Below are 17,597 nucleotides of genomic sequence, written 5' to 3' on the forward strand. Positions count from 1 at the left end.
AGTCTGTGAGAGGGATTTTGTCTTGAGCAGGTGACAGCAGGTGTCTCATTTGCTTTGTGTTCCAAAACTTTACTAAACCATTATACTCTCTCTCTCTCTCTCTCTCTCTCTCTCTCACACACACACACACACACACACACACACACACACACACAAACACACACTGCATCTCAAGCACATCCCCAAATTCTTAAATGAAAGAAACTATGAGTCTAATTTGCAATAAATGAAGAGGCTATTTTTCCTAAAGGGGGTTAGCTTCAGACATTGTAATTTTTTTCTACCAGCACCTACAAATAAACAAACAATTAAGTAAGTCAGTTCTCTCTTCATACCATGAAAGAAAATCCACTGAAGTTACACAGGCCAACATATCCAGCACTGACACTCAAACAGATGCTTGGCTCTAAGTAAACCAATGCTTCCAAAAACAATTTCTTTCGGGAGGAATCTCAGTGCTTAGAGAATCATGACAAAGTTTCCAATACGAGTCAAGTGAGCAAGATAAAAAGTTATACCTTAACCAGGCATGGTGGTACATGTCTTTAATCCCAGCACTCAGGAGACAGAGGCTGGTGGAGCTCCGTGAGTTCAAGGTCAGCCTGGTCTATACAGCTAGTTTCAGGACAGCCAGGGCTACAGAGCAACCCTGTCTCGAAACAACCAAACAAACAAAGAAGCTATACTTTAAAATTACCTCCCTACATGTGTTACCCCCACAGAGAAGCAAATGGCTCTCCTGGAAACATTAACAGAACTACTTCCAAAATAGCAGTGTAGAGGGAAGCCAAACATGCTGGCACACAGTAAGTCAGGGTAGAACCTCAACCTGTCCTTAGAGATCTCTGTTACACTGGTAGAGACATCATGATGACAGAGAGGCAGTCTCTGGACTGAGACTCACCTAGAGTCAAACCTCCAGTTGTGTCTGTGAGGATGTTTCCATAAAGGCTTAACCGAGGAGGAGAAACAAACAGTCAATAAATAGTCAATACGGGTGGCATCTCCCCAGCCTGGAAAAGAAGAGGGACGAGAAGACCTTAGGGCCAGGATTCACCTCTCTGCTCCTTGCCCAGTGCAGATGTGAGCAGGCGGCCTCCCATTGCTATGCCTTCCCAGAGCAGGACCTCAAGCCTCGGACCGTAATTAAACCTTCCCTATGCTTCCTGTCAGATATTTGGGTCAGACACAACAACGAGAGAAGCAACTAATACACCACCCACCACAGCGCCCTGACAAGATGTCAGACGGCGACATGATCTGAATTTGTACTGACCAGTAAACAGTCGGCAGCCATGACTGGCTGCTGAGGATTTGGAATGTGGAGAATAACTAAAGGGCTGGGTTGTGGATTGAATCTGAAATGGGCTCCAAGGCTGGGTCCTCAGCTCCTCCCTCGTACTCTGACTTGAAAGTCTACGCAACCTTAAGGCCTTAAGGCGGTAAGACCAGGTGAGCAGAAGTAGGTCACCAGAGCAGGCCTTCCACCTCCTTCTTAAGGCTACTTACGCCTGCCCTGACCCCAGTCTGCTCTGTCTACTTCCTGGTTCAGAGAGGCAGGAGGAGGCTCCAGCCACTCACCTTCGCTCCCTAAGCAACATCTTAACCTCCCTGCATGTAGCCTTGGGCTTCCAAAATCGTGAGCCTAACTTTTCTTCCCTTAAATGGTGTTGGTGCAATTTGGGTCACGTGATTTGTGTGTTTAAAAAAAAAAAAAAAAAAACACAGATCAGTCTGTGTCCTCCGCCCTGAGCTCAACGTAAGATGAATGGAAATGGCCAGAGGGAGACAGTGACCACATCCATGGCTGCTGCTACTTACTCTAAAAGCCACAACATGCCCTCACGGGTCAAGCTGTAAGCTGAGAGTGGGACTGTTTCAGACACTTGCTGTTCTTGCTCTTTTGTGTTACACGCAGACACGAGGCCACTGATGGGTCAAAACCAATAACCCACGATGTAATCTAGTCCAGAACACTAGGTCAATGATACTGGCTCAAATGCAACCCATGACTCATGAGCCTGAGTATCTAAGGATGGGAGGCACCGCAAGGCACTGGACTCTGACTCTGGAAGTCTTCAGTTACACTGCAAAGATGCTGAGGTAGATCTTCTTCAACCTCTCCAGAGGTTTTCCTCATTCTCCCTTCCCTGCCGTTTCTCACTTGAGAACTTAGAGAGGTCAGCAATGAACTAACCACCTGCCCCTCCTTCCCTGGAAGTCCCCACCCCGCCTCTGCTTTCTTAGTCACCTACACTAAGCAGCGATGGTGGCAAAGGAAAGGAAGACAACGGGGAGAAAATAAGGAAGACAGGAAAGAGGAAGGGACAAGAAGGGATTGTGGCCAGTGAGGGCAGCAGGGAAGAAGGGCTGGCTCTAATTAAAAGCTAAACAATGAAGGTCAACAAGAACCACCCAGAGGACACAATATTTGCCAAGCTGGGGGGGGGGGGCAGGGAAGAAAGCAATAGAGTGTCCCCTCATTACAAACAGATGCTTCCAGTTCAAAACAGGAGCATGAATGCAGCTAAGATTGTCACCATCAAGAGAGATCCTATGAGGCGTCTCAAGCCAGGCAGGGCAGTGGCTTCCAACGTACTGTCTGTCGAGGAAGAACTTGCCATCCACTTACATGGCAGAGAAACCCATCCGCCTCTGCTTCCAACCAGTTTTTCTAGCAAAGGGTTCCAACAGAAACTCAAGTGGGAACCTAAAAACCTCAAAACTGTCACCAAGTTTTATGTCACCACGTTTTACATTTTACCTGAGACTATAGCTTCACACATGTGTACTCCTAATTTTAGGCTTCAGGAAGTTGTAAAATTACCTCAGAGCATGGAGATAAAATGTTTGTTGAGGTCTATGAGTTCCATCTTAAATGACATTGTTTATATATATATATATATATATATATATATATATATATAATATCCTATATATTATATATACATATGTGCATATATAGTATATCTATCCTATGTGTGTGTGTGTGTATATATATATATACATATATATATATATATATATATATATATATATATATATATATATATACACACATATACACACACAAAAACACACAATGAGGTTAGAGGATCAATCACCTACTTCCTTCGGTGCCCAAGACATTTCTTCCAGCTATGGCAGAATTTATTCTCAAATACTGTTTGGCAAATGAGAAGAAACTTGAAATGTTTCAGCCTTTACTCATATTGGATTCCAATGTGTGTTTCAATCACTTCTAGAAAGGAAGCCTTGCCAACCTACTGTCTGAGAGGCCTATTTTCTCTTCTTTCTGCTTTCCAGTTAAGCCAAGTCTGAGATGCCTTTTTAATTAATACACTGACTTCTTCTCTAGTATCATAAATTCCACCAGTGAATAGCAGATTTGGAAATAAAAGAAGAAACAAAGAAACCTTAGAATGCTTGTTCCTCCTCAAGCGTCTTGGAACTGTCTGGTATAACTTAAACAGAACTGTCCCGAAAGAAAACGTTAAAGCCCCTATGACTTGAGGAACTCTACTTAAATGAAAAAAGAAATCTTTCCCAAAAGATGCACACAGAATAGTTCCAACACGCATTCAATCAACTCTGACTTAGAAACCAAGCCGAGCTCTGCAGTCAGCCTGCACCACTCCCTCTCCCCTCCCCTCCCATCATCTCTGTCCACTGCAGTTTTGTAAGAGTGGGGCTCCTGCCTACATCACTAACCCGGAGTCTCGCTGCCTTGCAATTCTGCTCTTGTATTTCATCTGACTCAGACCGCCAGCATTTCTGATTTCTATGCAGTAAGCAACGCCAAAGAACTTCAAGGTAAGGGTTATAGTTAAACACGTGAACAGCAAGAGATCACATCACCATTGTATTCGGTGAAGGAAGGAAGTACTGGGCTCCCAAGAGAAGCGAGCAGGACACCCTTACTCCCCCTACCATCGGGCACATGGTGGAGAACCACAGCAGGCAGGTCTCAAGCCTCTAGCCCACAAGGGCCACTTCTAGGTTCCATAAATCAGGGAGGGGGAGACTCCCCCTGCAACCCAGCACAGGCAGGTGGAAGCGCTGATTGGCCCAAGGTCAACTAACTGAGCAAGAATCATCAGAGGTGGGTCAGAGAAGGCCAACTCAGATGTCTCCACAATTCAGGCTGGCATCCAGAAAACAAAGCAAGTGCTGCATATGAAGTGTGAGGCAGAGAAATAAGAATCTCTGGCCACTCAAGGCCAGGAAGAACACTCCTTCCTAGGGCAAGCAAGTGAAAGACTAAACAGGACCAGCGTGGGGTGAGGCAGAAGAGCTAAGGGCAGACTGTTTCTGTCAAGAGGAACCTTTCTTCAAAAGCACCCAAATGCATGAGAACAACACACTGCTAAGCACACATGCTTATTTAATGTAAGGACATGCACCAACATACGTGTAGCTTTACACATGCACATCTTTTGAGTGTGTTCACTTCACAGGTACACTTTCAATGTGCATGCTGTACTGCAGGAGAAGAAAACTAAAAAGAAGAAACACAAAACTAATGGTACATAGACACAGTGTTCCAAACAGAAGAAGGCGTCCCAGCAGAGGCGAGGGAGGAAGCATTTCCACAGCTGTGCAAGGTTCCTCCCAGGCTGCAGACACCATCCTGTAGATGGAAATGGGGAGGCAGGGAGAGAAAGGGAAGCGAGAGGCCTTACAGACTGATCTTAGAGGGAGCCTTGAGGATGACCAAGGGCAGGTAAAGGGTGTGTGAACCTGGGGACAGTTAGACATTCTGGTCTAGCAGCGAGCCCGGGAGCAACGCTACAGACATTCTGACAGAGCAGTATCAACTGTGGTAACGCAGCATACTAGAGCTAGAAACGAAAACGAAGATTAGTACATTATTACAATAATCTCCAAAAGCACTGATAGGGACTTTAAACCTGTAGGGATAAAAATAGAGACAGACAGACAGACACACCTACAAAATATATATATGTGTGTGTGTGTGTGTGTTATGAACATATTATATTCATATCTTCAAATTATATATATTTATAACAGTGTATAAAGTATAAATATGTGTCTACAACACTATGTATAAATTATATATATACATATTTATGTGTGTGCGCATGTGTGAGATTATATACATATGTATATGTGTGTATATATGTATGTATTTCTGATTGATGTGGTGACGTTCCAGATGTGGGAGCCTCATTAGGGTAGAAAAGTAGCATAATCAGCATGGTTTGCTCTTGGGGGTTTTCAAATGGAGAAGGAACAAGAGTAGGAATGGAGAAGAACTGGGAGTGTGGCTGGGGGTGTAACTCCTGAGCAGTGGGAGGTTATGGGCATGAGCCCCAGTGCCACAAAAGAGGAAAGGTCATCTAAATACTAGCTCAAAGTCAGGGGTCCTTGGCATTTCTGGGTCAGCCATGGAGATGCAGACAGAATGGCAGCAGACAAGGGAAACAGAAAATACCACATACGTGAGGCAGAAATGGAAACCTAGGTCATGACCTATTCAGATTGCAAAATAAAAATAAAAATAAAAATAAACGGGACCAGGCTTGCCTGCAAAGGAAGTGCCCAAGGCTGCTGTCCACAGATGGACAAAGGCAAGTTTAGAAAGCACAGCTTGATTTTTGAGAAAGACCAGAAGCCAGATTACAGTAGGCAAAGAGTAAGTGGGAGACTCCTCCAATCAGCTTTGCTGTGAACACGAGGACAGAGAGAAAGGAGCAGAGAGGAGGAGGGTACAGGAAAGACAAGGAAAGTTGAACATGGTGAGCCAGCCTGTAATCCCAGCCCTTGGAAAGCAGGAGCAGGAGAGTTGGGAATTCAAAGTCATCCTCAGCTACCTGGGTGAGCTCAGGAACAGCCTAGAGCATGTAAGGGTCTAGCTAGGAGTTTTAAAAACACTCACACCACCACAAACAAAGAGGTATAGAGCTATAGATCAGTTGTGGAGAATCTGCCATACATGCACAAGGCAGGCCCAGGGTACAAACTCCAGCACCACAAAACAGAGAGGCAAGAACAATTTCACAATCTTTCTAAGCTGAGGGAGGGAAGGGAGTTAACTGCAGAGATGACTTTATCTTAATATAAAGGGTCAGGTTCTCCCAGTCACTGAGATGCAGTGAGTATTTCTGTAAGTCAGCAGCATTTCCAGCCAGCATGGCAGACTCAGAGGCAGAACAAAAGTGCACTAGGAGCAGGTTGCCCTCAGAGTTCTTCCATTATGGGCTGTTCCTCCAGGCAACCTTCCCACAGGATGTTCTCACCTCTTGTCAAAGAGCCATCTGGCACCTAAACCCCATGCTGTCCAAATCGCCAGGAGCTCTACAGGTCTCTCCAGGTTCCTCCATGAAGTCTCCAGGGTGTGGGGTTGCCTAGGCCTAGGTGAAGCCAGCCTACCTGGGCTTCTGCCTTTCTTCCCTTGCATGCCACCTTCCTGATGATTTCCAAAGAGGCCTGAGGTCTGAGGTCACCTCTTTGCGTTCCCCCTTGGCAGAAAGCAAGCAGACTTACCTCTTACAGCCACTTCAAAGGCTTGAAAAGCCAGGACTGTGTTCTGTCCTGATAACTCAAATCAGATTAGCAATTGAGGTTTACAGAAGTTACAGCTAAGACTAATTGAGTGTGTCCAGTGCCAAGCACTGTTCTAAGTGCTTTACACTTTCACAAACCTACTTTGCTCAGGCTGCCAATGTGGAAATGGAGTGCAGACGCATCTAAGTCATTTGTTAGAACAAATGCTAACAAATTTCCCACAACTCAAAAGTAACTGGTCACAACTACCACAGACAACGATGACAGAACTGGAAACAAACAGACCAGAGTTTCTGACTCTAGAGCCATCACGGCTGACATGTATTTTAAACACCATCCAAAATGTACTGTAAGATAAGCCGGAAAGACAAGGCAGAGTTAAAAGAACACGCTTGTTGGGAACACAGTCAATACCACTGAACTGCACAATTGGGGGGAAAAAATGGCTGAAGGCTGGACTTGAAAGCTCACAGACGAGTGCCCCTCTGTCAGGCCACATACGTACTCCACAAGCTAAAGTGGCAAAAATGTCTACCCACAGCTTCACAGTGAGGCCCTGTGTGCCGCTTTTCCTGTTTATATTTTCAAAAGTTAGGTGACTAAAAACCAAAGCCCTATCTTCAACCAAGTTATCTCAGGACTCTGCTACAGGAAGAAAGGGAAGAGGGAGGAGGAAGAGGGGGAGGGAAGGAGGAAAAGACAGAAGGGAGGGAAGGAAAGAGGAACATGGAGGAAAGAAACCAAGTGAAGTCAAAGGAAAACACCAAGGTTGTTGGCATAAAGGCCAGGAGATCAGAACTCCAGCTCCCCCAAGGACTGTCCAGCACAACCATCCACTATCCTCAAACTACCTCTAGGCCGTCACAACCCAAGTGCTAATCCGCAGACCCTGGAACGTCCCAGAAGCTCTGAGAGTGACTTACACTATTTGCAGGTCTCAACTTGGGAGAGGCTGATGTCCCTTTAAGGGACCACCAGCCCTGTCACCTGGGTATTGGGAAAGGCTCGTGGACCTGGACATATCTACAGAGCCTCAGGAGAAACAACCGGATGAGCAGAGGGTCCCCTCTTCAGATCAGGCTAGATTTTCTGTTGCCTAAGAAGGCAGATAAGTATTCCTGTGGGATCACTCCAAATGACCACCACGGGGAAAGAAGATAAGGTCAAGTAACATGGAGAAATCAAATGCAAAATTTACATAGAGAAAGACTTTTCTAGAGAGAGAGAGAGAGAGGAAGATCCAAACATTCAGAAGGAGTGGGTCTGTTTATCATGTCTAGGTGGAAAATGAGGGGAGATAGAGCACTTCTGGAATTACCTGATTCAAAGTCGGAAACTGACACCACCAAGATAGACCTCGTCCAAGGAGAGACGCTCACGGGGCTGTCCATTCTATTGCGGGTGCCCGAGTCAATGTTTACATAACTCATCTTTTATTCTTTGTTTAAAGAGTCAAGGAGCTCCTAGTAATACTGCCAACAAACTCAGTTTTCAACTGGCAGAGCTTAGGTGACCTTATGCTTCTGGGAAAGGACTCCACAGGTGAGGTCAGTTAAGTAAAACTAGAGATGATGAAGAGAATCTGAAATCTCCCCCAAAGAACAGTTATGTGTGCAGAACCCACAAACATCTGAAATGCCCTGAGCATGGGAACTCAATAACCCCATGTGTGGTCCCTGTTTGATTAGAAAGCTCCATCCGGCAGACCTGACATTATTTCTAGGTCATGCCTAAACTTCTGAACCAGATTACTCCTAATAGCATTATGGTTTCTCTGTTGCTTTTACAACAGAACCAGCAGCTCGACAAAGGCAAACTTTATTTTTAGACTTGAAAAATCCTGTGTTTGTTTTTCTAAAACAGAAGAACTCAAATAACTGGACCTGGTCTGTTTGGGTTTTAGAAAGCTTAGCCTGTCCTTAATCCCAGGGCCCTGTCCTGTGTCCAGAAGGAAGCAGAAGAGAAGGTGCCTGTGACTGTGCCACGTGGACACATCTGAGCCTCCTGCTGGTTGTGGTTCTCACTGCTGGAGTCACATCACAGGACACCTGCTGTATGGGAGAGGCTCTGGCTGGTGACTGGCATTGACTTCAAACTGGTTGAGTATTTGTATTGCTAACGTCTTGAACAGCATGTTTAAGGCAAAGTTCGCTCTGAATCACTCAACTGGCATGAAAGGCTCAGTGGAAACTTTAAGCCCTGTTAAAAAAACAAACAAACAAACAAAAAACCTATTCCAGCCATTTGTCCATAATTAGGGTTTCCAAATACCCATCTCTGGGGTTGGGAAAATATGAGATAAGTATAAATCATAGAAAAGCTGAACAGATGAAATAAGCAGCTCCTTCTGTTCTTGAATCCCCTAGGTCAATACCCCTTTTCTTTCTTCTTCACTAAAAAAAAAAAAAAAAAAAATCAACCAACCATAATCAACATTGTTACCACAGCAGAGAAGGCCTTGTAATTAATCCTACTTAAACTAAAAAGATTTTACTCCTTAACTCACAAAAAGAGACCAGCCCGAAATATTGTTCTCAAAGTCGAGGCTTACATTTTAACCCTAACCCAAGAATATAAATGAGTTGTATGTGAATTGTTCTGGGTCCTAAGGAAAACGGTGTGGTGGATCAGTGTCTCCCCATCCCCCACCCCTCCCCCAGCTCCCACCCCACCCCCTGCAGAGTATCCATTTCCTCCTCTGAGCACGCACTCAGCACATCCTATAGGATCATTCCTCCTTGTCTCCTAACTCATCAAGTCCTTAAGGGTAAGAACATGACCTAATCATCCCTGCATTGCCAGCACACGCACAGAACCTAGAAGGCCCCAAGACCTTGAAGAGCAATCAATAACTCTGAGGTGAGGGACAACAGAGTATATAAAGAAGGGGTCAGAAGGAGCCAGCAAACTATGTCCAGCTTCTCAGAAGATGCTCACTTGGGCCTTGGAAGCTGAGCAAGACTGGCCAGGCAAAGGTCCCTAGTTCAGTCTTCAACATCAACATACATGTATTATGTATGTGTGTGTGTGTGTGTGTGTGTGTGTGTGTGTGTGTGTGCCCGCGCATGGTGCGCCTTCAAAGGGGAGAGCCTGCAAAGACAGCAATCAGCAATCACTGTGAACATGTGAGAACTCACAGAGCAGCATACAAGTTCAGAGTGAACAGCCTTATATGCCAGGCTAAAATAGTTTTCACGGAGGGCTCTGGACTTTGAGAGCTCCTGGGGTTATTAAATCCTGACAGTAACTTGAAGATTCATCCCTCAACAGACTTTAGCTAAAAGTTAGGAAAGATACTAGGAGAATTTTGTCTACAAATGCCTATAAAGACTATATATAGCCTTTGCACACTAAAGTACATAATTAGTACGCATACACACTTCTGCAAATCAAACACATATATGTATACATACATACATATATGCATACATACATACATGTATGTGTGTATATGCATTTCTGGCAGTCTCATTCCCACAGGACATAAAAGGGGTTCCTTAGAGCGCCTGGTGAAATTTTATTAATTATATAATTGTTCAAGGGGGAAACAGAAAAATCCTTTTTAAATGAAAAAGATAATGCGGATCTTTTTTTCCCCCATCTTTAAATATCAAGACAACGTGATGGGGCCCACGTTGCCTGGCAGCATCGCGCAGGGACAAAACTTTTAGCTGAATGAACCTCTAGGTAAGGTTCTAAGCTAGAGGACACCACAAATATCCTGGCCCTTCACGTGCTAGCCTCAAAGAAAAGTAACGCGGGCTGCTTGCCTTTCGACTTTGCCAGGCATTTAAAAATGTAAGATAAGACGATAGTAGAGAGCTGCCTAGGAGACACCGAAAGGTTGGGCGCGGATCATGGACAGCCTCGAGTTTCACCCCAGCAGATCCGCCGGGCGCAGGGCAGGAGGCCAGCGCTCCCGCTCACCGGCCCTGGGGCTGGCAGCAGGCGGCGCGTCCGCAAGGAGGGAGGCAGGTACCCGGGCGCACCGCGCGCAGAGCCGGGTTGCAGGGCGAGCAGGAGACGGCTGTCAGAAGAAGGCCAGCATCCTCCCAGGTCTGGGCAGGCGCCTGGGCCTCTGCCACTACTACGTGGCTGGGGCTACCCACCGAGAGGTCACGGCAGAAGGCACAGGCGCGGCTGTGCCCGCAGGGTCTCCCAGGACGCGTTTCACCCGGCGCGGCGCGGGGGCGCGGAAACCCAGGGCGGCGCCCCCGCATCCCCCACCCCGCCCAGGCAGCCCATCCGCGTGGTCACCAGCCACGAGCCGCGGCCCCAGGGCTTGGGGGGGGGTGGTGTGGGGAGGATGCGGCGTTACTGGGTTCCAGCTCCGCCACCCCGGCGATCCGGGAGATAAAAGTTTGCAGCCTGCAGCTCGTCTGCAGTGCGAGTCACATCCGCCGCGCCACCTCCTGCAGCAGCCGCGCTCAGGGAAGGAAGGGACAAATTAAAAATTAAAAAAAAAAAAAAGACAATAAAATAACTGTTGAAGCCGGTAGGCCCCGAAGCCAGCCGCTCCGCCTCTGGGCTTGCAGGCAGGCTGGAGAACCGCATCCCGCACCCACTCCCGCCCAGTCTCGGCGCCCGGCCTTGGGCCGGCCCCGCAGCACCCTCCGCACTGACCGATAACCTCCTGGAGCTCGTACGCGTCCCTGCAGATGGGCCAGCCGACCGCCGGAGCTGCCGGGGCCGGGGCCGGAGCCGCAGCTGGAGCCGGGGCCGGAGCTGCGGGCGCCGCCGGAGCCGAGGCCGGGGCCGGTGCTGATGTCGCGGCCGCAGGGGCCGCCGCCGCTGCCGCTGTCACCGGGGCCGCCTGCTGGGGAAGCTGGACGTGCACGGGCGAGCCGCTCGGCTCCGCCATGATGCTGCGGGAGGAGAGTGAGGGGACGCGCCGGCCGGCGGACGACCTTCCACTTGAAACTTCCCTAGCCTCGTCGCCCACACCTCTCGGCCGGCGCACGCCCTCCCGGTCCGCCGCTGCCGCCGGAGCCTGCCACGAGGGGAGGGAGCCGGAGGCCGAGCGGGGCGGAGGGAGGAGGCTGCGCCGCGGAGGCGGGGACGGGAGGAGGCGGCGGCCGCCGCGCGCCCCGATCCTCGCGCGCGCGGTGCTCTCGGCGCTGGGGGGGAACCGCCACCCCCTCCCGCCCTGCTCGCCGCCAGGGAAGTTTCCACGCGCTGAAAGCCGGGCGGCTTCTGGGGTGCTTTCGGGGCTCGTCCCGCTCCCCCCCCACCCTGCCGCGCCTCCGCCCTAGACAATCGCACTCTCCAGAAGAAGCCCCCCTGGGACTCCGAGGGCGGGGTCGTTGAACGGCTGCCCGGCTCTCGGCCTGCTAACTCTCCCCGAGCTAAAAGAAGCCGGAGTTCTTTTTCCGAGTTAGCGAGTGAGACACCTACATGGAGTCGGTTTTGTAGGACGCCGGTTAAAAAATAACCCAACTTGTAACTTTCCGGTGCTTTACCTGGCAGGGGCCCTTTCACACCTTGCCTAATGTAATCGCCCGTGCTGCTCTGAAATGAAACCGGACTCCATAAATCTCTGGCTTTCTCTTTTGTTCAAAGCCACTTGGATCCCAGGAAGGGGGTGTCAGGGGCAGTGAAGTTACAAGTGGAGAGGAGAAAGGAGTGTCAGTCAGAAACAGAGCGCTGGCCTAGCACGCTATTTTACCCACGCACCCACCCCCCAGCACCTTTTATGAGCTTAAACCCATGCTCAGTGGTAAATTGCCAGCCTAATACACACTTAAGGTCCTTGGTTCGATACCAAGTACAAATGAATACATAAACAGTCACATTAACCCTTTAAGATCCTAAGGTCAGACAGCAAGTTTCTTTAACAGAACACAATGACCCTACTGGGGCATAAATTAAGTGCAATGGAAAGTTTTAAATAAATGCTGCTTTTTCAACACTCCCCAAATTACCTCATCTTTAAAATAGCTGTGGCAAAACCAGAGATCTTTCTAATTGCAGGTGTCACATCTGAATGTTCAACTCTCATCCCTCACAGAGGTGACCACTATTAAAAGATTCTTGTCTCGGGCTGGAACGATCCTGTGACTCAGTAGAACTATTGGTTATGTGGCTGACATTAGGCTGGCTGGTTCTCCTGATACAGCCAGGCTTGAGAAAGAACAAAGCACTTGAAAGCCAGACACTCTTAAAGGGATAAAAATCTCCTTGAACTCTTTAAAAGATAATTCAGAATTGAAATGTAGACATTTGCTAGGAGAAAAACCAGTTATCTAGCAAAAACAGCGATGGTAACTGTTTACTTAACCCCTTAGGACACTGTGGGACAGACAGGATAAATTAGCAACTAGCATGACTTGCTAGGGGAGCTAAAATGTAGGATGAACTAAGAATGTGCCCTTCCTTTTGTGCAGATATACTATTTTTAAGAAGCCTGTATATTTATTTTAATTTCTGTCAAGAAATAGACTACTTCATAAACAAGCTCTAGGTCTCCTATGAACGGGGGAGGGGGGCTCTTTATCCCAACACATGGGTTACCTGTCCATGAGCTGTTTCCATTCTATCCAAAGAACTTTTAAGGGTTGTTTTGAAAGGAAAATAGAAAAAAAATTAAACAAGCATTTCTCCACGTTGTCATCCGAAGTTCTATCTTGACTTTCGGTCATAAAATGGGACTGTGAAGGTCAGGAAAACCTTTAAGACATGGTAGGAAAATGTGATTCACAGATTCGACACATACCCAGACCACTTAGTTTCCCACAGAGAACAACTGTTCTCTACACGGAGGCCAGATATCTGTCCCCAGCTGACCACTTTCTGAATGACTACCAGGGAAGCCACTTGTAAGAATCCTCATGAGCTGGAGGCTGTTTGTGCTTTTGGACTGAAGACTGGGCTTCAACCTAAGACTGGGAGCTCCAGCATTCTGGCCAGGAAAGGAACCTTTAAAAACCAAAATTATCTTCAGCATGAAGCCTTGCTGAAGTTGCCAGGGTATAGAGTGGGGCAAATAGAAAGAGAAAACATCGACCTTTCTCTTCTTGTTTTCAAGTCTCTGAATGAATGAATCATCTGTATATTGAAATAAACCTTGTTAGTATTTTAATGGCGCCCTTGACCAGAAACACAATGTGAACATAGTGATCAATTTCCAGGGAAAAGTGAATGCCTCTTAAATATCAACACTTCCAAGTGTCAAGTGCAAGGACTAGGCTCCCTCTTGTTAATGGAAGCATTAACTTGCAGACCCAATCCCACTTTTCTGTATCACTTACGAAAGCAATGCTCTCTTCTTTATATATAAGCCTGAGGAAGGAGTGGCTTCGCCATACACTCCTGCATGTTGTCCTTCTGGCTACCATTAGGGACGATGCCACCCAGAGGAGACAAACACCTGGTCTGTGATGAAGAACAGTCGTTCTTTGTGGGAAATGAAATGACCTGTGTCTGATCCAAGCCTGTGACTTGTCTCAGCCACTCCATATTTGACTCAGATGTCCCCTAAACTTCCTTGGCATTCATAATCTCAGTCCATGGACTGAAAGTGAAAATATAAATTCATCTGATAAAATTCGGGCTATTTTTATTTGATTTTTTTTCCCCTTCCCCATTAAAGTTCTCCTGGGGAAGGTGGGAACAACTTCTGGAGAGATGAGCAGATGTCTCTCTGTATAAAGAGATCCTTGTTCATAAGATGAAGGTCCCTATAAAAGAGACCTGAGAAAAGTGACGTACAGTGCACACCTGTAATCTCAGCACTTGGAAGGCTAAGGCAGAAAGGGACAGTGTGAAGTCAGCCTGGGTTATAGAAGGGAGACCTTGTTTGAAAAAGAAAGAAATCCTCAAAGCCCATGTGTTTCTACCTGTGCTTGCCCTCTCCACCCTTCACCACAAGCTGTGTGCGTGTGTGTGTGTGTGTGTGTGTCTGTCTGTCTGTCTGTCTGTGTGTCTGTGTGTGTCTGTATGTATGTATGTGTTATATGTGTGTCTGTGTGTGTATGTTTGTTATGTGTGTGCATGTGTGTGTCTGTGTGTATATGTGTGTATGTACATGTGTATGTATGTGTGTATGTGTCTGTGTGTGTATATGTGTGTGTATGTTTGTGTGTATATTTGTGTATATGTTTGTGTATATGTGTGTATGTATGTGTGTGTATGTGTCTGTGTGTATATGTTTGTGTGTATATTTGTGTATATGTGTATATGTATATGTGTATGTATGTTTGTGTATATGTGTGTATGTATATGTGTATGTATGTTTGTGTATATGTGTGTATGTATATGTGTATGTATGTGTCTGTGTGTGCATATGTGTGTGTCTGTGTGTGTATATGTGTGTGTATGTTTGTGTGTGTATGTGTGTCTGTGTGTATGTATATATGTATGTATGTTTGTGTGTATGTGTGTGTATGTGTGTATATGTGTATGTCAGTGTGTGTGTGTGTGTGTGTGTGTGTGTGTGTGTGTAGTATTCATTTTCCATAATATCTGCTATACTCCAAGCCCTAACTGAGGAACTAGAAGGAAATAGCTATAGGACAGAAATTAAGTTTTCACAGGAAACACAATTTCCTGATGCCCATATTTGGGCGAGCAGGTCAAGGCATTCTGGTCTTGACTCATCTATAACATCCTTGCTATGATTATCAAAACTGTCTCCAGACATTGTCCCACTCCTTATAGAAACCAAGAATATGCATGCTACAATGCTTATCTATTTGCAAATGGCATCTATGAATTTAGTCACTATTGATAGAAGAGGATGGATAATGTCAAGCCTAAGCCTTGACAAGTTGCGTTCAATTCAAATTTCTCCTACAATTATTCGAATCTCCAATTGAGGAAGATACGTGACTATCCGAGTCTCCGTCCCCTTTGTAGGGTCAGCCTAGGTAAAGCTTCTGTGTGACCTTTTGAGGTATGGTTTGCATAATGACTGACACAAAGTGGATATTTAGAAAAAAAATACTACCATCAATACTATTATATCTCCCAAGATTCTAGTAAAATCTATAGGGTTGAAATAGACACTTTCATTGATAGTTATATCAAAGCTAAGTTCCCAAGGGATAGGAACTTTTGTCCTTTTCATATGTTGGTGGGTATCTAGGCCCAAAACGGCATCTGGCACCCAGGACACAGTAAACGTTAGGGAAATGACAGTGATGTTTCTATATTCTTCAGGTTCACGCTGGCGTTTTATTTGCAGTAACATGGGTCAAGCCTAAGGACCTATGACACTCTCCGGCTCTGGAAGAATTTTGAAGCAGCCATGGTATGGTACAGCAATGGGTGATCTCAGCTATTCCTGCAGCCCGGGCCAGAGGATGGAGAACTGGAGACCTGCGGTGGCTGCACAGCGACCCTGCTTCCCAAACGATCTTTTAAGCATCAGGATGAGCCTGCATCAGGGAAGGTTCAGACGAGACGGCTGGCAGCAGTGGAAAGACTACGGCAAAGCCATGGCTGTAATCAACTTAACGAAATGTGGGCATGAGCCACAACTGAAGAGAGGGTAGATGACATATGAGACCAGCCTGGGCTGTATAAGAAAACTTTATTATATATGTAAGCACACTGTAGCGGCCTACAGACACACCAGAAGAGGGCATCAGATCTCATTACAAGTGGTTGTGAGCCACCATGTGGTTGCTGGGAATTGAACTCAGGACCTCTGGAAGGGCAGTCAGTGCTCTTAATCACTGAGCCATCTCTCTAGCCCCCAAAACAAAACTTTAAAGGTCAAATTGCCCAAGTACATTAGAAAAACAACACATTGCACAACACATTTTACATAATATTTTAGTAATATGTCTGATAATCAAGAGTCCTCAATGCAATTTACATAACATTTTAGAAATATGTATGGTAATCAAGAGCTCTCTCATCATGAAAGACAACCTCTTTGCCTAGAGCCAATATATAATTCAGCCTCGAGTCTTGTGACTTTCTAGACCTCTGGGACTCTGTTTCCTCAGCCTTCTTTGCCTTCCTCCCTTCTCTCTTCCACTCAGAGGAAATCACTACAGGATGGACATTGAACCAACTGTATTTTCATTGGGCTGGCTTTAGGGGTCTGTGCAAATGAAAACCACCACTTTTAGAACCAGCACTTTAACAAAGCCCAGACTTTCCAGACTTGTTTCTAGTCTCTCTCTCTCTCTCTCTCTCTCTCTCTCTCCTTTTTTTCTTTCCTTTTTTCCATCTCTCTATCTTTCCATCCATCCATCCATCTATCTATCTATCTATCTATCTATCTATCTATCTATCTATCTACCTATCTATCTCTTCTATCTATCTATCTATCTATCTATCTAATCTATCTATCATCCATCTATCTTTTTTCTATCTCTTCTATCTATCTATCTATCTATCATCCATCTATCTTTCCTTCTATCTCTTTTATCTATCTATCTATCTATCTATCTATCTTTCCTTCTATCTGTTCTATGTATGTATGTATGTATCTATCTATCTATCTATCTTTCCTTCTATCTCTTCTATCTCTTCTATCTATCTATCTTTCCTTTTATCTCTTCTATCTCTTCTATCTATCTATCTGTCTGTCTGTCTGTCTTTCCTTCCATCTATCTATAGTTAAAGTTTGAATCACTGTGTTGATTTTGTGCTCTACCCCTAAGCCATATTCCTAGGCATTTAGTATCATTTTCAATAGAAAAAAACCAAAACTATGAACACAGCATTTTAGTGACTCCCGGGGTATCAGTGTTCACCTGATTATAATCGTGAATGTATGAATACATGAGAACTAAGCACATCGGTGCACACCTGTAATCCCAGGACTTGTGGGGCTGAAGCAAGAGGCAAGTCTGGGCTATACAGTGAGACCAGTCACATAGAGTTAATTAATTAATTAATTAATTAATTAATTAGTACAAACAACAAGTTACAGACAGATGTGTGATGTGCTTTCCACGGGCAACCTGTTGCTGACTTTGACACAAAGTCCAAAGCAGGTTTTATTTAATTTTTCAGGTATAATGCAGTATAGTGTTAAGATGTCAGAATACTTGTTTCCTAGTAATAAATGCAAAGAGGCTTAAACCTATTTTACATTGATTTATTACAAAGACATT

At 45.8% G+C, this 17,597-nt stretch overlaps 1 protein-coding gene across 1 annotated transcript in view; it reads right to left on the reverse strand.

Moving 5' to 3' along the window:
• STK39 (serine/threonine kinase 39) overlaps positions 1-11,676 on the reverse strand; it is a 242,257-nt gene extending 230,581 nt beyond the window's left edge. Inside the window, exon 1 of the mRNA XM_080928167.1 lies at positions 11,152-11,676. Coding sequence (XP_080784293.1) covers positions 11,152-11,389 — 238 coding nt within the window. The 5' untranslated portion in view covers positions 11,390-11,676. The remainder of the gene's footprint in view (positions 1-11,151) is intronic.
• Between the last annotated feature and the right edge of the window lie 5,921 nt (positions 11,677-17,597).

This window comes from Micromys minutus (assembly GCF_963924665.1).
Source record: "Micromys minutus genome assembly, chromosome: 13".
In the NCBI taxonomy this organism is placed as follows: domain Eukaryota; kingdom Metazoa; phylum Chordata; class Mammalia; order Rodentia; family Muridae; genus Micromys; species Micromys minutus.